The sequence below is a fragment of the Pelodiscus sinensis genome, chromosome 22, assembly GCF_052426305.1.
Source record: "Pelodiscus sinensis isolate ZL-2025 chromosome 22, ASM5242630v1, whole genome shotgun sequence".
Lineage (NCBI taxonomy): Eukaryota > Metazoa > Chordata > Testudines > Trionychidae > Pelodiscus > Pelodiscus sinensis.
In genome coordinates, this window is record NC_143073.1 from 14064938 (window position 1) to 14089645 (window position 24708).

Here is a 24708-nt window from a genome sequence, read left to right on the forward strand (position 1 = left end):
TAAGCACCTCTAACATACAAGTTTTATTGTTATAACTAAAATGTTTTAATAATAAAAATAACAGTTTGCTATTATACTATACTTATATATATTTATATATACTATAAGGGCCTGTCTTCATTACAGGGCAGATCCACCCTGCAGTAACTGATCCACTGGCAGTCGATTTAGATTTAGCAAATCTAGTAAAGTCCCACTAAATTGAGAGCTGATCACTCTCTTCTCTGGTATCCCAGCAGAACAAGAGAATTAAGGGGAGTTGACAGTAGTTTTTAATGCTGAAATCCCCTCCCCTCCCCCATGCAGATCCTGTGGTAAGTAGATCTAAGTTATGTCCATTTGAGTTACTATACTAATGTAACTGAAACTGAGTAGCTTAGATTGACCTGTCCTTTTAGTGTAGAACTACTTTATTCAAGTTAACCATATTAAAATAAATCAAAAAAAGCTTTTCTTTGGGCAAAAGTCACTCTAACACCTAGCATGGCTTTTATACCTAGCGACTCCTTGTCGCTTTAACACCTAATCTCCCCTGTTACTGGAGTGAAGGCTTCATTGTTAATTCCTCCAAACCGTTTGGAAGAGGTGGAGAAAGAGACAGCTATCTGCTAAATATATCAGAAACAGTCTGTTTGTGTGTCTGTCTATCCCCCAGCTGGGAGACATGCACCCTTCCCCCAGCTGTACCCACTGAAGCTGCAGTGGCAATGGATAAGTGCTTCTCACCTGGCGCCCAGCTGCTGTGGTGAGAGAGGGCTGGGATTGTCCTCTCTCCCAGGGCAGCCTGTGTACTGAACCCTCAGCCCCAGCCCTACCCCAGAACAATGATTTAAAATGAAGAAAAAAAATTGAGTTAAGGACCCGAGCAATGTGGGGTAAAACTTCCAGTTACAATAATACAAGAAATAATCCATATGAATTTTCATTTCCCTTGGGCCCTTCTGGGCAAGCCATATATGGGCCCTTATTTATCTTACTGAGAAACATGTGGAAGCCCCCACCCATAGAAACACCATGATAGAAAGCCCTGGAGTCCAAGGGGGTATCCTTACAATGATGTCGTAATTGTAACTTGGGACTACAAGCTACTCCACTGCAGGACTGAGCATTGTGAACAATGTTCCCTGTAAGCCATGTGCTTAGACAGTCACCCATGTGAAATTCAAATGCTGCCCAGGTGTTTAACAGAGCACCCATGGCCAGCAGCAAGTGTTTCTACCGACAGTGCACATCCACAGACACACACAACAAAATCTATTCAGCCCATTGACGGAAAAAAACTAGAGGGAACTTTGATCATGAATTCATGCTGCTCGACTTAGGGTGAATATTGTAAGTCCAAAGACTTCCTATAAAAATAATTAGAGGTAAAAGCACTTTTGTTGGTACCAAGCATTTCACATACAAAAAAGCTATGTCCCCATTAATTTATTTCTAACTCTGCCTTAACCAAAACTCAGTTAAGTTACCACTGGTCTGGGTTCTACAAACCCTGGGTAACTCTGGCTCCCCCACCTGCAGCTCATGGACATTACTGGTGGGAGAGACACTTGCTCCCAGGTCATATAGAACAAAGGAGCTGACAGAGAGGAATACAAGATTCACCCCCCAAAGAATGGTGAGCTAAAAAAAAGAGAAAAGCTGGCTGTAGAAAGAGAAGGGCCTGAAATATAAGCCCATGTGTCAAAGGCCTGGCATGAGGCCTGGGTGAAAGTAGTCAAGACTGCTAATATAAAGCAAAGTTGAGCTGTGAGCAAGAGGCAGGCCTTGCTCATAGAATCTGGCAAGCACAGGGCTGATATTGCAGAAACACACATACAGGCAGTCCCCGGGTTACGTACAAGATAGGGACTGTAGGTTTGTTCTTAAGTTGAATCTGTATGTAAGTCGGAACTGGCGTCCAGATTCAGCCGCTGCTGAAACTGACCACCAGTTCTGACTTACATACAGATTCAACTTAAGATCCCCAAGCTTCCCCAAGTCAGCTGCTGCTGAAACTGATGAGCGCTGATTCCAGGAAGCCTGGGGCAGAGCAACTCTGCCTCGGGCTTCCTGTAGTCAGCGCTGGTCAGTTTCAGCAGCGGCTGACTTGGGGACGCCTGGGGCAGAGCAGCTGGGGTGCTGCTGGGTTGCTCCAGTAGCACCCCTCGGCGCTACTGGACCAACCCAGCAGCACCCCAGCTGCTCTGCCCCAGGCGTCCTGATTCAGCCACTGCTGAAACTGACCAGCAGCGGCTGAATCAGGACCTGGGGCAGAGCAGCTGGGGTGCTGCCGGGTTGGTCCAGTAGTGCCCAGAGCGGGTGCTGCAGGACCAATCCGCAGCGCCCCAGCTGCTCTGCTCCAGGGTCCAAAACAAAAGCCTGGTCTTCTGGGGGGGGGGGCACATTATCCGCGCCCCCCCCCCCCCAGCAGACCAGGGACACGGGGAGCAGAGCAGCAGCGGCAGCGGGGTGCCGCGCCTCTGAGGCTTTGCTCTGGCAAAGTCTCAGAGGCGCGGGACCCCCCCCATCTGCGGCTGCGGCTTCAGTCCCGGTGCCTGTGGTCTGCTGGGGACCGTCCCCAGCAGACCACAGGCACCAGGTCTCAAGCGGCAGCAGCAGCGGTTCCCGCGCTTCTGAGGCTTTGCTCTGGCAAAGCCTCAGAAGCGCGGGAACCCGCCTGGTGCCCCTGGTCTGCTGGAGACGGTTTCCAGCAGACCAGGGGCACCGGAGCAGCTTACGAACGGGGCTTTCTCGCCCCGGAGCTCGCAGGTAGCAATCCGCTACCTCGACCTCCGGGGCGAGAAAGCCCCGTTCGTAAGTGCGGATCCGACATAAGTCGGATCCGCGTAAGTCGGGGACTGCCTGAACTTAAGAGGTACTAGGCACAAGTCGTGCGAACACATTCCAGAAGGGTGGTACCAGAATACTGTGTTTGGAAACAACTTGGTACCAACACACTCCCCGGCTACGTCTACACTGGCCCCTTTTCCGGAAGGGGCATGTAAATTTCACTAGTCGTCGTAGGGAAATCCGCGGGGGATTTAAATATCCCCCGCGGCATTTAAATAAAAATGTCCGCCGTTTTTTTCCGGCTTTTAAAAAAGCCGGAAAAGAGCGTCTAGACTGGCCCCGATCCTCCGGAAAAAGTGCCCTTTTCCGGAGGCTCTTATTCTTACTTCAAAGTAGGAATAAGAGCCTCCGGAAAAGGGCACTTTTTCCGGAGGATCGGGGCCAGTCTAGACGCTCTTTTCCGGCTTTTTTAAAAGCCGGAAAAAAGCGGCGGACATTTTTATTTAAATGCCGCGGGGGATATTTAAATCCCCCGCGGATTTCCCTACGACGACTAGTGAAATTTACATGCCCCTTCCGGAAAAGGGGCCAGTGTAGACGTAGCCCCCATGTATAACAAGAACATACTGACACATCCTAAGGATGAGGCCTGAATGACAGCATGAAGGAAAGGAATGTTTTGATCAAACCAACATGCACAAGATAATGGGTAGTGTTTCTCAAACAGTGGTATGAGTGTCCTTGGGGATACTTGAGAGAAGTCTGGGGGGTACATTAACACAATTGAAATTTGGGAGAAAACTGAATTTTTGTTTTAAGTTTTACAGCGCTTTATTATTTTTGTATTTTTTACACCCAAAAATGTCATTGCCTGCCCGGTTATGATTAAGTTGTTTAAACAAATGTGTTGCAATGGTAGAAAAAAATAATCGTGTGTCTGAAAATTGTAGGTATATATATATTTTTTAAAAAGGGTACTTTATAAAAAAAAAGGCTGAGAAACACTGGCCTAGACACATCAGAGAGTGGCACCTATATATGTATCAATTGTATACATAACTTTTCTGTATCTATGTATAAAGGTATCTCTCAGGGGAGCGGTCTTTGCCTCTGCTAGGGAGCAGTGAAAAGTCCTGCCTCTGACTGAGCTGGGCCACTGTCGGGGGCACTCATGTACTAGCAGATCTGTAGACATCTGATCCAGGGAGCTGGAGACTGTTTTGTTTGACAATAAACCGCACTGGGTGCCTTCATCTCTTATTTGGCTGTGTGGCCACTGGGGGTTCTCATGAGTTCTACTGTGCTGGCTGTTTGCACAATGCTATGGCTGCCCACAGAGGCTATATCTACACTGCCCCCTCTTGTGCAAAAAATTATGCAAATGAGGAGAAGCGTGGAATATCACAGTGCCTCATTTGCATAATTAATGAGGCTCTGTTTTTGTGCAAGAGGCTTTTGTGCGAAAAGGAGCCGTGTAGATAGCTCCTTTTTGCACAAAAAACCCCTCTTGCACCAGAGCCGTTCTTCCTGAAAAAAAGAACAGCTCTTGCACAAAAATGGAGCCTCATTAATTATGCAAATGAGACATGGCAATCTTCCATGCTTTGCCTCATTTGCATATTTTTTTGCGCAAGAGGGGGCAGCATAGACATTGCCAGAGGGAACACATGCACACGGCTGAATGGCTATCTGCATTAGGCAGAGCAAGATACCCATCAGAACACCACACTGGTGATCACTGATAACACTGACAACCCACTTGAGGAACATGAGAGACCACATCTTGCAAATAGCTCAAATAATTTTTCAGAGATAATTGGCAAAACTATTAAAGAAAAATACCTTAAGCCCTAGAGACAGTTTTATAATATTTATTTCCCTTGAAAATTCTCTGAAGATAAGCAAAGTCTGAGTTCGGATACAAGCGTTTCCCCCACTCAAAGCACCTGTAGTGTCCTAGGCAGTGTGGAGTCTTTGATGTTTAATAAGATCTGAGCTCCGAAGGAAGTTTTTCTCACACTCACAGCATTGATAAGGTCTGTCTCCCATGTGGATTTTCTCATGTTTCTTTAGTGATGAGAGGTCAATAAATTTTTTCCCACACTCACAGCATTCATAGGGTCTCTCTCCTGTATGGATTTTCTGGTGTGTAATAAGGCTGGAGCTATAACTGAAGCCTTTCCCACACTTACAGCATTCATAGGGTTTCTCACCTGTGTGGATTTTCTGATGCCTATTAAGGGCTGAGCTGTGAGTGAAACCTTTTCCACACTCACAGCATTCATAGGGTCGCTCTCCTGTGTGGATTCTCTGATGCGTAATAAGGCATGATCTCTGAGTGAAGCTTTTCCCACACTCACAGCATTCATGAGGTCTCTCTCCTGTGTGGACTCTCTGATGTTTCATGAGTGTTGAACTGGAAGTGAAGCTCTTCCCACACTCACAGCATTCATAAGGTCTTTCTCCTGTGTGGATTCTCCGATGTTTAATAAGGTCTGAGGTGTGAATGAAACTTTTCCCACACTCACCACATTCATATGGTCTCTCTCCTGTGTGGATTCTCTGATGTGTCATAAGGAGAGAGCTGTCCCGGAATCTTTTCCGGCACTCAGAGCACTCATACGGTCTCTCTCCTGTGTGGATTCTCTGATGTTTAATGAGATTTGAGCTGCGAGTGAAGCTTTCTCCACACTCATGGCATTCATAAGGTCTGTGTCCCATGTGCATTTTTTGATGTTTCTTGAAAGATGAGCGGTTTCTAAATTTTTTCCCACACTCAGTGCATTCATAAGGTTTCTCTCCTGTGTGGATCCTCTGATGTGCAATAAGGCTTGAGCGTTCAATGAAATTTTCTCCACACTCAGAGCATGCATAGGGTCGCACTCCTGTGTGGATTCTCTGATGTATTACAAGGCCCGAGCTCTGAGTGAAGGTCTTCCCACATTCGCTGCATTCGTGGGGTCTCTCTCCTGTGTGGATCCTCTGATGTTTAATAAGGGATGCTCTCCATGTGAAGCTTTTCCCACACACACTGCATTTGTAGGGTTTCTCTCCTGTATGGGTTCTCTGATGAGTAACAAGGTCTGAACTCTGTGTGAAGCTTTTCCCACACTCACTGCATTCATGAGGTCTCTCTCCTGCATGGAATTTCCGATGTTTAGTAAGGGCTGAGTTGTCAAGGAAGGTTTTCCCACACTCACAACATTCATAGGGTCTTTCCCCTGTGTGGATTCTCCAATGTTTGATAAGACCTGAGCGCCTACTGAAATTTTTCCCACACACAGAGCATGTGTTGTTTATCTCTCCTGTGGGGATTGTCTGCTGGTCTCTGCTTCCCTTGAGGTATATGTGGGGTGCCAAACTGTTAACAGATGTATCCATGTTCTCCCTTGGCTTCTTTCCCTGCCTCCTCTCTGACCTGTGCTGACTCTCACAACCTTTTCCCTGCTCACGACTCCTGGACACATCCTCTGGAGATATTTCCAATAATGCCCCATATTGCTCACCATCTTCCTGGTGAGATTTTTGCTTCTCATTCAGCATCCCAACACCTGTTGGCAGAAATAGAGATGGAAAATCGGAGACCAAACCACACAGGGACAATGGTGGAAAAGGTGGTGCCACAGGCTCATGTTCTGCCAATCTCTAATACCGAAGGCAGGGGGCCCTCAGACTTTTGTATTTTTAATCCCTGCCATATAGCCACCTTCTGAGTATGACTCTGCCTTATAAATTCACTTTTCAAACTATTTAATCCTGTTATACATGCAGAGTGGAAGCTAGGTTTGGGGGTGAAACCCTAGGTTTGGGGGTGAAACCCTAGGTTTGGGGGTGAAAGCTGTCATCCTGTGAAGCCCATGTAATAACCTCCAATTCAAGAACCCCTGCCCTAGGATTTCAATGAGACTACTCACATACTTTAAATTAAGTACATGCCTTAGTGGGTTCCATTTGGTAAGCTTGGAAGGGTTCAGAATCAGCATTCAAACCACCAAAAACCATCTCCCTCATTCCTCAATGGCCACTGGAGAACACCAAGTTTGGCTGAAGGACACAATGCTGGGGTGGTCAACCTGGCTCCGGAGCCACACGTGGGCTCTTCAGAAGTAAATATCCTTGCACAGGCACTGAATCCAGGGCTGGGGCTACAGGTGCCAACTTTCCATGTGCTTACTGCTCAACTTTTGCTTCTGTCACAGGCCCTGCCCCCACTCCACATCTTCCCCCAAGGTCCTGTACCCATTGCCTGAGCCACCCATACCTTTGCTCCTCCCCCCAGAGTCTTCTGCACACTGTGCAGGAAGGAGGCATGGGAAGCTGCTGATTGGCAAGGCAACTTGCAGGCATGGGGCAACATGGGGAGGAGATGGGAGGGGAAGGGAGCTGCTGAAGTATTACTGTGGCTCTTCATTAAATTCTGGCTTTTTCTCAGGCTCATCTTAGCTAACCCTGCTTTAATGCTTTGACTCTCAACATTTCTTGCCATTAAATAACTGTCTGGCCTCCCCGCATTATTTCCTGCAACTGAAATTTAAGTGGATAAAAACTGAAAAAGTCTAAACCCTTTAATTTTGCACCATTTTGGACATTTAAACCAATACAAATTGAAACTAAACTGAAAAAATAAAATTGAAATTATCAAAAAATAACGATTGAATTCTGCCAAGACTACAAGTTAATAAAGGTCAAGCGCCCTTTCCCCATTGTTATTCATCAGAGCTATCTAGTCGTGGGCCTCCATACACTAGTACATTTTACCTTGTATTTTCTTCATCAAATTCTAGACGACACTTCTCAGCTTTTGGTGCATTTTAGAGTGAAGTGGGAGGCATTTAAAGTTTGTTCTGCATCTTAGACCTTGTTTCCTTCTTTCTGTCCTCGATAAGGTGTCCAATGAAATAACCATTTTGGCTCTGGGTTCTCTTTAAAGAACTAAAACTTTTGGTTTAAAAAAAATGGCGTATCTTATTTCGATTAAATTTCGAAAAAGGCTATTTCGAAATTTGGCACAATACACAGCGCCAAATATCAAAATAACATGCTATTTCAAGACATCCCTAACCCTTGTGGAATGAAGGTCACTGGGATGCCGAAATAGCATGCCCGTTATTTCAAAAAATATTTCGAAATAACAGGTGGCATGTTAAGATGTGGGGTAGCTATTTCGGGATGCCTCCAGTATCCCGAAATAGCTGTGCAGTGTAGACATACCCTGAGAGTGAGCAGAAGGAGAAGAAGAGCAAGCAGTGTCCCAGACAAGGGGCTTTAGCTCCTCCGCCCTCCCTAAATGGCACACTTGCATAGATCATGTTCCTTTCTATTTTCCTCAGTAAGATTTAACTTCTAATTTTTAAAGGATACCTTTTTGCCTCTCACAGCTTCTTTTACTTTGTGATTTTGCCATAGTGGCACTTTTTCATTTCTCTTACTAAGGGGTTTCCCCCTCTCCCCCACAGTTTGAGATATACATTTAATTTAAGCCTCTACTGCAGTGTTTTTAAAAAGTTCCCATGCAATTTTCAAGCATTTTCACTTTTGAGATGGTTCATTTACATTTCTGTTTAATTTCCTCATTTTGGAGTAGTTCTCCTTTATGAAATGAAATGCTATTGTTATGGGCTTCTTTGGTGTCTTCTCCAACACACTTTTTTATGTTAAATTTAATTATATTTGCTATTAGCAGGTGATAGAGCACCTCTTGGACCGGATCATAGGCTCTGCTTTGAACTAAATTAAGATTTGCCTCTCCTCTTGTGGGTTCTAGGAGTAACTGCTCCAAAAAACAGTCATGTCATGGTGTCAAGAAACTTTATTTCTACCTCCCATCCTGACATGATGTTTGCCCAATCTGGAAACTAGTCAAAGTCCCCCTTTATTATTGAGGTTTTTTTATTTTCATAGCCTCTCTAATCTCCTTGAGATTAGAGGCAGATTGCAGTCCTGAGCATTTCAGAGACAATCCTGGCCAACCAAATGCATGCTGGAGAGATGAAAATAAAATAGGGACTGAATTCCCCCAAATTCTTTTACATGGGATAAGGGGAAAATTCTGTCTGGATATTTCAGCCACATACTTTGGGGGAAGAAAGTCAAGGAGGAGCTGCTGCCAGGTGTCATTCACAATGGGTAGAAAGTCACGAACACCATCTGCCCTGAGGATACACACCTGTGTGAGACAATCCTGAACTCAAAGGCCTCACAGGGTCTTTGTCAGGAATCCCAAAGGTCTCTTTCACAAACTGAGAAGCGCTCCAATGATTTAATGATTCCTCACTCATGCATGCTCCTCTCAGGATCTCTCTTTCCTCTGAATCATGAAGATTGGGGACGCGTGGCTCTTTGACTTCTTCTATATGGGAGATCCCATCAGGGGTGAAAACTGGAAAGTCTACATGAGGAAAGGAAAACAGGTGGCTTCCTGGCAGATCTGTCTCAAAACAAAAGAAAACCAACTCCAGACCATTTTAAAGTAGCCAGGCTACTCCACAGATGTCAGTAAGTCTGCTTAAAGAGGGATTTAACCAGCTCCTTCTCTGCTTGGAAAACACACATCCTGACTGTCATCCTCAAAGGGAATCCTAAAACAGAGACAAAAAACAGGACTATGTAGCACTTTGAAGACTAACAAGATGGTTTATTAGGTGATGGGCTTTCGTGGGCCAGACCCACTTCGCGAAAGCTAATAAACCATCTTGTTAGTCTTTAAAGTGCTACATAGTCCTGTTTTTTGTTTCAGCTACACCAGACTAACACGGCTACATTTCTATCACTATTCTAAAACAGAGAATGTGACTTCATGAGCTAGAAGAGGCAGATTGCAGTCACAAAGGTACTAGCTGTTTGTTTCTGAGAAAGAGAGGTCCAAATAAGAGCCACAGAGAAGCTGGGAATGATGAAAATAGGTTACTGGGGGTCCATGGACTAAACAGTAGAATTGAGCATGGTATCTCTGGTATGTTAGAAGTCAGAAAAGCACATTGTGAGGAATTTGGAAATCTAGCAAGTCAGGTGTAACTGAAGGGAGTAGGAAAATTCTCCAAGAGAGTGTAAAAGATGGGAATTAGGTGTTAGAACTGAGGAACAACCAACTCTAGTTTCTCTGGAAAGAGAATATTAAAAATTGGGTCACATGACATCAGAAGGGACTGAGTCAAAGATACTAAAAGCCTGCAGGGAAGATAGAGTAGGGTGGCTGGAGATAAGGAGAGGCTAGTAAGATCTTCAGTCACTGAGAAACTAGGACATCACCAAGAAAGCATGCATGTGAATGCCAGTTCTCATCCTCGGGAGATATTATAAATAAGAAGCAGGCAGCATGGTCTCCCATAAATGTAAACAAACTTATTTGTCTTAGCGATTGGCTGTAGAAGAAGTAGCACTATGAGGACTTCTGCACTCAACATGTATCATTTTTACGTCTGAATATTGGCTCTGTACATATATTTCAAATGTGTTTGCTTTGGGGTAACACTCATTAGGTATGTAACCAGCACATTAAGGACTATTTAAGGTGAACAGCCCGTCAAAGAACACTTGACACAGAATGGACCATGCCCGACACTGATCTACACTTACTGCACTTTCCTATGAATGTTCTAACTAGAGTATGGGTCCAGGCCCTTGCTAGGACTCAGCAAAGCAGGCATAGATCAGTGACTTGGCCATACAACTCCAAACTCCATCTCAGCACCTGTAATTTTCCACAAACTAGAACAACAGGGTACATCTTCATTTTGCTGCTTTCCCGCTCAAACCTCTGGACTAGGGACTTTTCTTAATGGGTGCAGGGGGGGGATTTACAATGAAACATACGTGCCCTGGCGTGAGGTCCCCACGATGACATGGGGCCTTCAGGGCTGGGAAGTCCGGCACCAGGTGTGTCAACCTCCTGTGCAGGGGGTGGCTGCTCTATGGGGGGCCAGTCCCTTTGCAGAGAGGTTGCGGGGGAGGGCAGGAGATCAGGGAGGCTCATCTGCAGACTGCAGCCTCAGGAGAGCCAGCAGGAGGCAGTGAGCAACGCAAACATGGTCCGGAAGGCTTCAGAGTAGCATGGGGCAGCAGCACAGCTGGCCAGAGAAAGGCAGAGCTTTGAAGTGGGAAAATGCCACTTCTCTCTGGCTGCTGGCTGTGTGGCTACCCAGTGCTCCTCTGAAGCCTTCCAGCCCGTGTTTGTGCTTCTGGCAGACACCTGGTGAGTGGCAGCAGGGTGGGGTGGGGGGGTCAGCTGCAGCTGCCTGCTGGAAGGGCGGCAACCAGGGACTAGAGAGCCCAAAAGCTGCACAGCCAGCAGGAAAAAGCTGCATTTTGAGGAAAGTGCCGCTTTGCTCTGGCAGCAGGCTCCGGAGTTCTCCAGCCCCCTCCTCCCGAGTTCTCTAGCACTCGTTATGTGGCACTGCTGTTGGACGCCCCCTGGAGAGTGGCTGCTACCCGTGGGCAAGGGGGAGAGTGACTAGGGGTTGGGGAGCCTGGGGCAGAGAGGGGCACTAAGGTGGCCAATGGAACCGTGCCCCCCTCACCTTCAAGTAGAGCACATGTGGGTCTCTGCCCACTTCTCCGGGCCAGCCAGCACAGGGCCACTGGGGCATCTGAAGCGGTCCTCTGTGGCCATGGAGATCTTCGCATCTCTGCAGTAAGTCATCTTCTCCAGCCCTACCATGGTGGCCCTGCTCCTGCACTGAGCCCCCAGCTCCGCCCCTTCCCCCTGAGGTCCTGTCCTTCCTGGGGCCCAGACCTGCTCCCCATCCCCCCATATCTTGCCATGGGGCCTGTCTATTCTGGCAGCAGCTCTGTCTGAACCCTGCGTTCCTGTGCCTGTGGCCTGCACCCAGGTCGGAAGCTGCTCCTAGGAGAGACTTTCAGAACCCCAGTATTAAAAATGTTCCAGTGCCACTGGTGCTAAACCTAATTGGGGAATGGGTGGTTCACACCAAGGCCCACTCAGGCCTGTTCTTTCAGACATTTTTAATATCCCTAAAAATCAAGGTCAGTTTTTTAAGCAATTATGAAGTGATACTATGAGTCTGGCAGTCAAAACCACAAAAAAATGAAGGTGGCAAAAAAGACGCAACTGAGCAAAAAGACAGTTTGTCATCTTGTTTTAAAATTCTTGAAGTATTGAATAGAGAACATTCATCAAAAAGCATGAGTGAGGAAGCATCTCAATTATCTGATCACGTGCTAAGTCGTGGGATACCACAATGACTGCAAAAGTTGAACACGAGGACTCTGAAGTGATAATGGAACTATAAAATATTGGTCATTTTGTCAAAGTAAGGAAGAAACCTACCCTGTAGACCTGGAATTATGGCCAAAATCTATTTCATTGGCTATAATAGAATATTTCTTAGTAAATAAACTGAAAAACATAGGTAATATGGAAATTTTGAGAAAAAAGTATGAGGTTAGAAGATGAAAGCAATGTAGAGGTCTTTGTGAGTCCCATTTTCTGAGGAAGAAGAAAAATGGGATCACAGAAATGAGAAATGAGTTGATTTTTTTCAGAAACCACCAAAGCTGTCTACTGTTATATTTGCAAATTATTCCCTGACCATAATAAAGGAAAAAAACATTTGTTGAGAGGCACTTTAATGGGAGAAATGTTGCAAGAGATATTGCTGATCATGAAACTTCCAAAACTCTTATTAAAACCATGTTGTTCAAAGATGTGAATTATCTGGAAGAACTGATTCAGCATTATTGGCTCAGTTTGAGATGGAGTGCCCGTTTGGAGGAAAGTGCTGAGATATGTTGTTGCCACAGTGAAACTACTCTCTTCTTTGGGACTCTAAGAGGACATGATGAATTATCAATGTCAAATCATAATTTTTTTAACCTGCCTTGAATATCTTAGTGAATTTGACAATTTTCTCAATGAATATTTGAAAAATGATCAGTGTTGTGCCTCAAGGAAGACCAACTTTTTAACGTACCAACCCTACAATGAATTCATTACTATAATGGCAGAGCAGCTCAGAAACCAATTCATTGATGAAATAAAAGATGCCAAGTGCTATTCCATAATTGTCAATTGAACACCAGATGTGAGTCATATAGACCAATTAAGACTAATTTTATGATATGAGAACAGCAATTATGAGGTTGTAGAGCAATTTCTTTGTTTTATTCCACTAAAATCTCACACTTCTGAATTTCTAGAGACAATGGTTTTGGAAAACATTGCAAATTTAGATTTGGACCTCAAATATTGCTGTGGGCAGAGCTTTGATAATGTTACAAATTTGGCAGGAAAATATTCAAGCAAGACTGAACAATGCAAACCCCTCTGCTTTTTTCATATCATGTTCCAGCCATTCCTTACATTTAATCTGCAATGCTGCAGCTGCATCTTGTGAGGGAGCTACACTTTTTTTGACTTTGTTCAAAACATGTATGCTTTTTTTCGATTTCCACACATTGGTGGAGTATGCTACAATCATGCTTAGAGCAAGCAAACTGAAAATATTTGACAGTCAAAAGAATTTGTGACACCACGTGATCTGCTGTTTTGGCTTTGAGTGAGTGCTGATGTTATAAAAAGAATATTTTTAGACATAGCCACATCAAATTCTGAAAAATCATGTGCAAAAACTGAAGCAAAATCCTTAGCAGAAAAGTCTGATATGATTTTACTATTCTGTGGAGTTGTTTACTTCAAAGAATTACTGCAGTCAGCAAATCACTGCAAAAAGTTGATCTAAATGTATTGAACGCTGAACAATTGTTAGCCTCAGTTACGAGTTTTGTCATGGAAGTCTGAAATGACTACAGGTCTGTGGAAGCAGAGGCATTAACATTAACAGAAAATGTAGGTTCCTCTCACATATCTGATCAGAAGCATAAAAAACACAGGAAGTTTTCTTTTTGATTAAACTAGAGACAATGAAAACAATTTAAAAGGGAAAGAGAAGATCATCACTGAGACCATCAATGTTATCTGTGATGCAATAATAGTGCAATTTCAGAATAGAGGTGAATCTCTACAGAAAACTGTAGATTTATTTTGCATATTTTTGACAGAAGTATGGATGAAGAAGCTAAAAGCCACTACAGTAAGGCTACGTCTACATTGGCCCCTTTTCCGGAAGGGGCATGGTAATTTTTGAAATCGCAATAGGGAAATGCGCGGGGGATTTAAATATCCCCCACGGCATTTAAATAAAAATGTCCGCCGCTTTTTTCCGGCTTTTAGAAAAGCCGGAAAAGAGTGTCTACACTGGCCCCGATCCTCCGGAAAAAGCACCCTTTTCCGGAGGATCTTATTCCTACTTTGAAGTAGGAATAAGATCCTCTGGAAAAGGGCTTTTTTTCCAGAGGATCGGGGCCAGTGTAGACGCTCTTTTCCGGCTTTTCTAAAAGCCGGAAAAAAGCGGCGGACATTTTTATTTAAATGCCGTGGGGGATATTTAAATCCCCCGCGCATTTCCCTATTGCGATTTCAAAAATTACCATGCCCCTTCCGGAAAAGGGGCCAATGTAGACGTAGCCTAAGAAATTAAGTGAATTCTACTGAGAAGACAGACACAAATCTTTTTGAAGATGAAGTGAAACATTTCATTTATTTTATTGAAAACGGTGAAGTCTGTGCTTTGACATCACCAGTGGATTTGTATAGACTTATATGTGACGGTTTGCAGGCAAACTTTCCAAATGTAGAAACCATTCTGAAAATATTTTTAATATCTGTTGCAAATGCTTCTGGTGAACGTTCTTTTTCGGTATTGAAACTAGTTAAAAATTATTTGCAAATTATGAGTCAGGAAGATTTGATAAGTTCAGCAACATTGACAATCAAAAGTGCTTCTTTACAAAATATTATTTATGATGACTTAATTGACGATTTTGTAAAGAAAAAGTGTAGAAATAAACCTATCTGAATAAATATTTGTTTTCAAATTGAAAAAGTTTCTTCAGAGGAAGTTAACTTTTATTTTTCCGTTCATACATCATCTATACATTTTATTTTTACACATTTTTCACCTTAGCTTAATGCAAATATAAGCTTTCATGTAGTCCAGAAGTTCTCAAACTGTGCTCCAAGAACTCCATTCAGGTGGACTGAGAAAAGGTTATGTTTTTTTTTTTTTTAAATAAAGAGCTCTTATCCAAAGCACTTTACAATAGTTAGCTAATGGTATAAACAATATTTGGAAAAAATCATGAAGTGGTCCGCCAAGACCCTCAGCAATTTTAAAGAGGTCTGTGAAAAAAAAGTGAGACTACAAGGTACCTTATTATTACTTATAATATAGGAGGAGGATGAAGGAAAAATGGGAGGGGCAGGAAGAGTGAATGTTCTTTCTCTTGGCTGGGTCCCCAAGAGGGCCCAAACAAATGAAGCCGAGCACAGAGCCCCACTAACTAAATCCACCACTGAATTGGTGCAGTCAAACCAAGAGACTGCCTCCATTTCATGGAAGCTCCTCAACCAGAGACTTAACAAGCCAGGAATTGATTCCATCACTGCTACAAGCCAGCTCTGTGAAGTTCGCAAGCACTGTGCTTATATGATTCCTTTAACCAATTTAAACTTGTTCTTTCTATAAATAAAACGTTAGATATTAGACACTAGAGGATTGACACCAGTGTGATTATTGGGTAAGGGCTGAGATATATATTGACTGGGACATGTGACTGCTCCTGTAGGCTCAGAAGAATCCTTTCGTTGATTTAAATAACCCTGCGTCAGTAAGTCTAGTGTTTTTGCTGGTGAAACAAAGACTGGACTAACTAAGACGACTGCTTTTCCGATTTCTTGTTAGCCAATGTGGTGAAACAGAAGCTGACTTTTCTTGATGGTCTAGCTTATGGGAAAATAGCCACCAGTTTGCGGGGCAGTGGGGGAATAAAGGAGAGGAGATCTGCCCTATTTCTCAGAAGTTTGTCCTGAATTTGGTATTCTTAGTTGTGACCAACTGAGGCATGGTGACAGCGTATTTTCTCTGCCCTGGCTGGGGGCCTGCGTCTATAAATAACTCACTAGTCCCACCTTCCTTTAGGGTTTAAGGCATAGACTGCTTATTTCAGACCCTCTGATATTACACAGTGATCTCAGGGATGTAGTAAGGTCATTGCACGACAAGAGAACATGCTCCACAGACTGGAACACTGACTTTTATCTGTTGGCTCTCCAGCAATGCACACTGTCTCAGCCGGAAATGGAATGGAACGGGGACAGATTAGTTGGAACAGGCTGCCAGAGCTGTGTTTGCAATACAAAGGGAAGTTTAAGGGAACCTTGAAAGACCATGTCTGCCTCATGGCAGGGCTGAGAGTTGCAGGTTGCATCAGTAAAGATGCAGAAGGTATGCGCTTTCTGAGATCATTGTGGGAAATCCAGGGGTGTCATGCCAGCAGTCCCCAGACCTTAGGGTGGGGTCTGTGAAGGCAACAACATACAAGGAATGCTCGGGAAAGGACAAAGTCCTAGTAACATTTGCAAGTCTGTGATGGTCAGTGTTGTGTAGGGTCCATCTTTGAGTGCAGGCCAGGTGTTGGAAGCTTCTGCTCTCTCCACCTGAGCCAAACACAAGTTTTCCTTTAGCACAGGGAAGATTTTAGACTGGGCCATGTTTTCACAGAGTTCTGTAGCAGGGATGGGATCGTGCTAGTATCACTGGCATGTTGGGGTGTCGTTGAATCATGGCAGAAGGCAGACTGCATTCTGGGGGTGACATGAACCTTAACTCTGCATTTTCCCCCTTCTTAGAACTGCAGGGACAGGACTCCTTACCCAGCGAGGTCACGTTCTCGTAGTTCTCCTGCATGACGGCTCTGTAGAGGGCTCTCTGAGCAGGGTCCAGCAGAGCCCACTCGGCCCTGGTGAAATACACAGCCACCTCCTCGAAGGTCACCGGCCTCTGAAAGAGCAAGAGCCCAACACTCAGCACCTGCTGCCCCACTAATCATGGGGGAGGAAGATCAAATAAATGGATACAAAGTCAGAGGTGCCCCACACTCAGCCTCCTCAGATCATCCAGCAGGCATTAGGGTGAGGGGACGTAACAGAGAGCCCCTGGTCCTTCCAGTAGATAGAGCTGGCAGGCAGTATTCCCTGTAAGCTGAATACTTGGGTGGCCACCCAGGAGAAATTCAAATGCCGCCCAGCTGATCAGCAGAGCGTGCACACCCAGTAGCCTGTGTTTCTACTGGTGGTGCACATATGCACGTCTTGTGCATATAACAAAATGTATTCCGCACATATAAAGAAAATTCGAGAGCAAACACTTAGTGCCAGAGGCTGACTGAGAGATGGAGCCCCCTCTTCTAGGTATCGCCTCACCCTCCCCGTTGTCGGAACCTGGATGTTAGTGGATGGGGCATCTTCTCGAAATCCCGCTGCTCGGTGCCTTCTTCATATGTCACAGCAACCTCTGCTTAGGGGTTTCATGCTCCAAGACGGGGACTCTGGGAAGTTTTCCCAGTGCAAGCCAGTTTGTTTCCTGTTCCACCAAACCCGCCCTCACACTTTCTCCCCCACCCTGTGCACTCCCTGCACCCTCCCAGCCACAGACCCCAGTCACTCCCTCTTCCAAAGTATAGGAACCCGCCAGCATTTCCTCAGCAGCCCTACCTGAGCCAGCTCTGCCACCGCCATTCCCCAGTCAGGGAGGAAGAACATGGACTGAAACGTGGATAGTGACAGAGAAAGAGCCGTGTTAGTCTGATCTTGGTAAAACAAACAACCCCCTTCCCCCCCCCCCAGTCATGCTGCACTTTACAGACTAACAAGATGGTTTATTAGGTGATGAGCTTTCGTGGGGCAGACCCACTTCTTCTGGTTTTTTGTTTTGTTTGTTTGTTTGACTGAGAGCCTGTCAGGGTGAGAAGAGCTACTGAGGGTGGGGTCAGAACAGACCTCAGGTATTTCCCATCATGAGTCTCACCAGTGCTTTCTCCATAGAGCCCAGCCAGACTCCCACGCCGCGACCATGCTCAGTCACTGTAGTCATTGGGATCCCAAACTAGGGGCGTGCCCCCTTGGAGAGGGCGTGAAGAAATTCCAGGGGGGGGCGAGGTGACCCAGCCACACACCCCTTCCCGTCAATCCCACCCCACGTTTTGCTGCTTTTTTGGGGGAGGGGGGGCTTGAGGGTTTCTCAAAAATAAAAAGGGGGGCGTGATGCCGCAAAGTTTGGGAACCGCTGTAGTCAGACCCAGCCCAGCACCAGGACTAAGCCCATGGAGACCCTTGAAACCTGATGTAGCTCCTGAGCACAGCACCTTCCCTTAGCAGAGGGGGGACTGCAAACAGGTAAGGACCAGGCTCTACCTGTCCAGTGCTGCTACTGGAACTGGATCTGAGCAGATCTGGGAGCCTGGTTCCTCACTCCCCTCCTAGTTCTCTTTAGTTTCTCTGCCCCCTCCTGGCTCAGAGACTTGGCTAATGCCATTTTGGAACCACACACTGCCACCTCCCCTTCTCTGCTGGCCATGAGAGGAGTGTCAGTGAATCTGGTTGTGATAAAGACAGCAGTGAAAGGGTTACTGGGCACAGCTTCTGTCTGCATGGTATTACAGCTGGGATTCCAAACCACGAGAAAGACAATGAATATGGGTAGCTTTGGAATTAGTATTTCCCAGGATTGGTCCCTATCTGGTCTGGCAACACGCTGCTGTGTAGACTTGTTCTATGTACAATGAAACACTCTCTTCCCATCCATAGCGACTGGTTAATCCAGGGCAGTGTTTCTCAGTCATCAGATGGGCTGTGAGATATTCAGAGATTCAATATGCTCATCAGCAAAATTGGATTCCCCTTTCGTGACACTCGGTATCACAAAGCAGCCCCCTGCAATCCCCATCACTGGAGATATTTAAGAGCAGGTTAGATAAACACCTGTCAGGGATGATCTAGGATGGTGCGTGGTCCTGCCATGGACTCGATGACCTCTCTAAGTCTCTTCCAGTTCTATGATTCTCTGAAATCTCCGCGGGGCCTATCAGAAACAGACGCGTACCTGTGTCACTCCCCAGCTCCAGTTGCAGTGTCTCTAGGGGAAGAAGAGAGGAGAAAACAGGTCCTCACATTCCTGGGGAAACCCCCTTGGTTTATTTGTGTAACTGCTTTAAACTAGGGGCACGTCTTCACTTGCCGCGCTGGAGATCGCTCCTCTGTCGTTCAATTTAGCAGGTCTAGTTAAGACCCATAAATGGAACGTTGAGGGCAGCTCTGGCTGCAACTTCTACTCCTTGCAGTCACAAGGAGTAGGGGAAGCCTATGGGAGCATTTGCTACTATTAGCCTCCCTCTGCGAAGACAGCACCAAACTCGGATTAAGTTAAGCCGACTCCAGCTACAAGTTTTACTTATCTTAACCCGAACTTCCAGGTCTAAGGTAGACCCAGCCTAGGTGATGGTGACACTGATGGAGGCCGATAGCGCAGCTGCTGCAGCCAGCTCCAGTCCCACAGGGCCACTCGCTGAGCAGGGGGTGAGAGATGGAGCCCGGGGTCAGTGACATCACTAGAGTCCCTGACTTCACCCCAGGGTCACTCTCGCCAGAGGAGACACTGCCCCCAGACTCTCATTCACCTCTGAATGCCAGCAGCACATCCTGCAGGTGAGCACTTGCCAGAGAGAAATCGCTGAGTCTGCTCCAGCTCCACAAACCCCGGCTCCGGCTTGCGAGATGTTCCGTCCTCCCTGCAAAGGAAGAGGGGTGAGAAATGGGTCAGATCCCCAGTTCCTGAGCCCAGCAACCCCCAATCTCCAGGAAATCTGGATCTGAGCTTTGTTGCCTGAGATGGTCACTGTTATGGCAGGTCACCTGCCTGCCATGGGCCCAGAGAGACAGGATGTTGGGAAACACCGGGGCCAGGAACAGACACACATTCTGCAGCTTTCTCTGTGACATTCTAGTTCTGTGGGGGAACTGAGACACCTCCCCCAATGGGACATTCCAGTCACAAGGGACATTGGCATGACATGGAAAGGTAGGAGAGAGACCAGACTGGGAACATCCCTCATACTCAGGGTGGACAAACACAGAATCCAAGACGTCAGCAGGGAAAGAATGTGGTCTCTAAACCCCCTCCTCCCAATCCAGAACCCTTTAGCTGAAGCAGTAACTCAGGCATGCGATCATTTGGCAGCATGTGGCATATTCCACTGTCTGTGATGGTCAGTAGCCCAAGGCATCAATTTAGGACTCTGGGCCCCATCTCTATTCACAGCAGGCAACTTGCTGCCTGCAGTGGGACACCCAGGCATACAGAGCAAGGGAGATGCTGCCCTTTCTAGGGGAAATAATATAACATAGTAACTAAGATGTTAAGTCCTTTACTGTCACCATCAAAATCACTGCCTGGAAAAATAGCCCCATTTCCCCACACACTGTTATGGCCCTTGCAGTTTCTACCTTTTCTTTTTCTTCCTTTACCACTCTCATTCCTTTAGTTACCTCTTGCTTCCCTGCCTTTGCATCTCTCTTCTGCCCCCCTGCAGCAATCCCCAATTCCCACCCCTCCAAAGCATCCCTCCCACCCTCTCCTCAGTCCACCTGCTCAAGGAACCAGCCGTGGGACACCCAATGTTGGCCTCAAAGTGTCATCATTTTAGCAGGCGTGCCAATTAAAATATATATCTATAAAAAAAAGAATAAAAAGATTAACCATGTAAATGAGAAAAATTCTATCAGTTACACAGTTAACAACAGGGCTCCTACATGCCAGCCCTTCCCCAGGTTGCTGGTAGCTCCATGGAGAGTTTAACCAGTAATGGTAACCAATAAGCAGCAGCTTATTGGATAACCAGTTAACCAGTTAAACTCTTACACCCCTCGTGCCAATAGGATTAACAGAGGCCAAGGCCATTCATGCCTCTCTCCATTTCAAGCCATTTGCAGACTTGAAAACAACTGTATCTGTGTCCATCTGGGAGGCTGCTTTGTAACCAGGAGGGCTAGAAACTTACTTTTAAAACAGATGTGGGGAACCTAGGGCTCGAGGCCACATGCAGCCCCAGCTTGCCTGGATCCAGCCCCTGAGGCTCGGAGCTCCCCATTCCCAGCATCGGGGAGCCTGCCCCATGTCCCCCCACGCCACTCCTGTAGGGTTGAAGCATCAGTTCCCAGCTGTGGGGGAAAGCCCTAAGCCTGGCAGGTGGGAGTCAGGCAAGCTGCAGTGGCTCTGATCTGATCCACAGGCTGGGGAACTGGCAGTGCAGCAAAGCACTGCCCGGAGGCTTTTCCCCGCCAGACTGATTGGCCATAATCATAGCGAAAAGGAGCAGGACGGGCAGTACCTGGGAGTGACAGGGGACAAGGAGCTATGTGCGTCTCTGGGAAGCTGAGGAGGGAAGCATTGCCCCATCGGCCAGATCCCGCACCCTATCTCCTGTCCAAACACGTCCACTCCTGCACCCCCCAGCACTCAAATCCCACAACCTCCTTCCCAACCCTCCCACCCTAATCTCCAGCCTGCTCCTGCGTTTCCCCTACCAACCAGACTCTATTCTGCTCCTGCACCGTATCTCTGCCTGGCCTCCCATCCCACTAGGCCTCCCAACCCTCAACCCACTCCTACACCCTCCCTCCAGTGGGGACAGTCCCCTGGCAGACTGGGCCCTGCATTCACCATGGCAGTCAGGGCACTGTGATCCAAGGCTAACCTGGGGGGCAGGAGGCTCCCAGCACCTACCGGCAGCTCCTGGCTTTGCCGCTGCACCTCGGCTTTGTGCAAAAGAGAGAGAAGCAGCCAGAGGCCCGATGCTCCGGCTCTGCCTCCTGAAAGACGCAGGGTAGGAGAGTTTACAAAGTGCTGAAGGCAAACCTCCCCGCTGCCACATGCACGTCCTGCCTCGTGATGCCCCGGCTGGCATTGTGCAGGTCTCGCTGAACCTTAGCAATGGTGCCAGGGGGACCAGGGTTTCCAGAGAAAACCCTGAAGCCCTGTGGAAGTGACAGGGGAGCAGCCCAACCCCTGCCCTCTGTCCCCGCCCATTGCCACACATCCCTACCCCCTCCCAGCTCCCCAGCCACCAGCTTCAGACACTGCCCCAATTTCCCCAGCTCCAAACCCCACTCACCCCCCACCTGCCAGCCCCAAGCAGTTCCCCGCCCCGCTTCAACCATCAGTTCCCCTTCCCCGCCCGGGCCCCTCGCCGCCCGCAGCGTGTCCGCCCCACGCGTGTCTGTGCCCCCCGAGCGCTGCTCGCACCGCCCCCGCGCGGAGCTCCAGGTCCCCGCCACGGCTCCACTGCGGGCGCAAAGGGCTGCCGGGCTGGGAGGGGGCGGAAGGGGCGGCTCCTCCCCGGGCTTGGCCCTGCCCCTGCGGGGGGTTGGGACACGCGGGGAATCAAGCCCGGGCGGAGTGTGTGTGGGGAGGGGGCACGGGGGCGGGGCACATGACAGTCTGCGGGGGTGAGGCGCTTGCTTGAATGAACAGCATTCCTCTGCCCTCTCCTATTTAAAATCGTGATTCGAGTGCTAAGGCCTCGTGGCTTTTAAATAGGGAGGCGTCAGCTGTTACTGCGTCTCCGAAGCGAGCTAAAGGCGCCTTCTAGGTCTGGACGCGGTTGGGCCTCCGCTGTGCCCGCGATGGTTTTTATTTCACAAGCCCGTGGGCCGGGAGAGGAGGGGGGGGTTGTATATCTGGCTCCCTCAGGGCAATGCATCTGGATGACGCTGGGTGGAGACCGGCACGAATTCTTGCAGGGAAAAGAGGCGTGAAAACAATTCCAAGGAAGTGACTGATTTAAAGGCACAGAGCAGCACAATTCCAGCGGGTCGCCATCCGCACGGCCGGTGTCACATCGGCGCTGCGAGGAAGTTCTGTGCAGACACGCAGTTTAATAAGGACCCTTTTGATGCTACAGGCGTGTCCCTTCGCAGCTCAGCGAGGGCAGCGCTGCCGGGGCTAGGGAAGTAGAGGCCTGGTGCCTTAGGAGCACAGCCCCAGGAAGTGGAGACTAGCGTGTGCCATGGGGTTGTAGCGTCAGAAGCAGCTGATCGCCAAATGTGCTCCCGGTAGCAGTTACTGACACGTAACTGGTACGTCAGTTTTGGCTTATCTCAGTTTCTGCTACCCATGCAGGCCTCACTGGGCCAGAGGGGCCTTTCGCACCCTCTGGTCCAGGGGGAGCTAATCCACATGGATGGGGTTCACTTGATCAGACTTTGATACGCATGCACCTGTCACTGGTCCGGAGGGGCCTTTGTGACGTAGTGGGGGTGCTGTCTACTTTTGTAATCCTGTGTTTCTGCCTGGTTGTATTGTGTTATGTGTGATTCCTGTTGACTCACTCCAGATGTGTATTGGGCCCAGACTGAAAAGATAACTTTTTCCCAGGAATAGTGGTAGAAATGTAGCCGTGTTAGTCTGGTGCAGCTGAAACAAAAAACAGGACAGTGTAGCACTTTAAAGACTAACAAGATGGTTTAATAGGTTTTGTGGGCCAGACCCACTTCCTCAGATCAAATATTGGAAGAAAATTGTCACAACCATATATACCAAAGCATACAATTACAAAAAATGAACACATATGAAAAGGACAAATCAAATTTCAGAACAGAAGGGGGATGAAGGAGGGGAGGGAGGTAAATGTCTGTGAGCTAATGATATTAGAGGTAATAGCTTCCCCAATTATCACCTCTAATATCATTAGCTCACAGACATTTACCTCCCCCTCCTTCCCCCCCATCCCCCTTCTGTTCTGAAATGTGATTTGTCCTTTTCATATGTGTTCATTTTTTAAATTGTATCCTTTGGTATATATGGTTGTGACAATTTTCTTCCACTATTTGATCTGAGGAAGTGGGTCTGGCCCACAAAAGCTCATCACCTAATAAACCATCTTGTTAGTCTTTAAAGTGCTACACAGTCCTGTTTTTTTTTCCCCAGGAAGAGAGACAAAGGATTTAGGTGGGGGCTGTCACGAGGCTGGGAACTAGGACTGGGAGTTGGGGCAGTCTGTGCTGGGCAAGGATGAGTGCAGAGACTTAGAGCAGGAAAGGGGGGCTGAAGGGCCTTCCTTTCCCCAAGAGGAATAAGGCTGTCTGCTCTTGGTGCCTGTACTAACATCGATCCTATGCTATGAGAACCAATAAAACCTTTTACTCTACTGGCTGGTTGACAGTCATGTCTGGTTGCGGATAGGGATGCAGAGTCAAGGACCCTCTCCCCCCCCACCTCCACCGACACGCTGTCAGAGCCTTTCACATCCTCTGGTCAAGGGGGAGCTAATACAGACAAATGGGATTTACTTTATGCATTGTACTCACTGCAAAATCAAGGACTCATATGTATTAAGGCAAATGCCTAGGATAAGGTATTATCCTTGGTTCACTCTATAAAAGATTTCGTACTGTCTTGTATGGACATGATTACAACTTTCTCAAATATATGCTGGATGTACGCACATTTGTCCTTATTAAACTTCATCCTATTTACCTCAGACCATTTCTCCAGTTTGTCCAGATCATTTTGAATTATGACCCTATCCGCCAAAGCAGTTGCAACCCCTCCCAGCTTGGTATCATCTACAAACTTAATAAGCGTACTCTCTATGCCAATATCTAAATCATTGATGAAGCTAGTGAACAGAACCAGTCCCAAAACAGACCCCTGTGCAACCCCACTTATTATGCCTTTCCAGCAGGATTGTGAACCGTTAAAAAAATTCTCTCTGAGAACAGTTATCCAGCCAGTTATGCACCCACCTTATAGTAGCCCCATCTAAGTTGTATTTGCCTAGTTTATTGATAAGAATATCATGTGAGACTGTATCAAATGCCTTACTAAAGTCTCCCTAGTGGTCTCTCACCTTGGCTACGTTTACACTGGCATGATTTTCCGGAAATGCTTTTAGCGGAAAAGATTTTGAGACAGATTATCCTAATTTTGAATGAAGTTCAAAGGTCATTTCAACAATTAAGAATGCCTACGCTTGCTATAGGGAGATTTTATATGAAAAGAAGATGGCATCTTCAGTCCAAACCTC

The 24708-nt window shown here is 47.0% G+C and overlaps 1 protein-coding gene and 1 long non-coding RNA gene across 2 annotated transcripts in view; both read right to left on the reverse strand.

The window, feature by feature from the left end:
* Window positions 1-4627: 4627 nt before the first annotated feature.
* Window positions 4628-24708, reverse strand: part of LOC102463102 (uncharacterized) — a 42931-nt gene continuing 22850 nt past the window's right edge. Inside the window, 2 exon segments of the mRNA XM_089772496.1 lie at window positions 4628-4809; window positions 4811-5927. Coding sequence (XP_089628622.1) covers window positions 4710-4809; window positions 4811-5927 — 1217 coding nt within the window. The 3' untranslated portion in view covers window positions 4628-4709.
* Window positions 18774-22860, reverse strand: LOC102463495 (uncharacterized). The gene is made up of 5 exons (XR_012897433.2): window positions 21927-22860; window positions 21408-21493; window positions 20270-20353; window positions 19303-19413; window positions 18774-19190 (listed from the first exon to the last, which is right to left on the reverse strand). It is a non-coding gene; the product is annotated as an uncharacterized LOC102463495 (long non-coding RNA).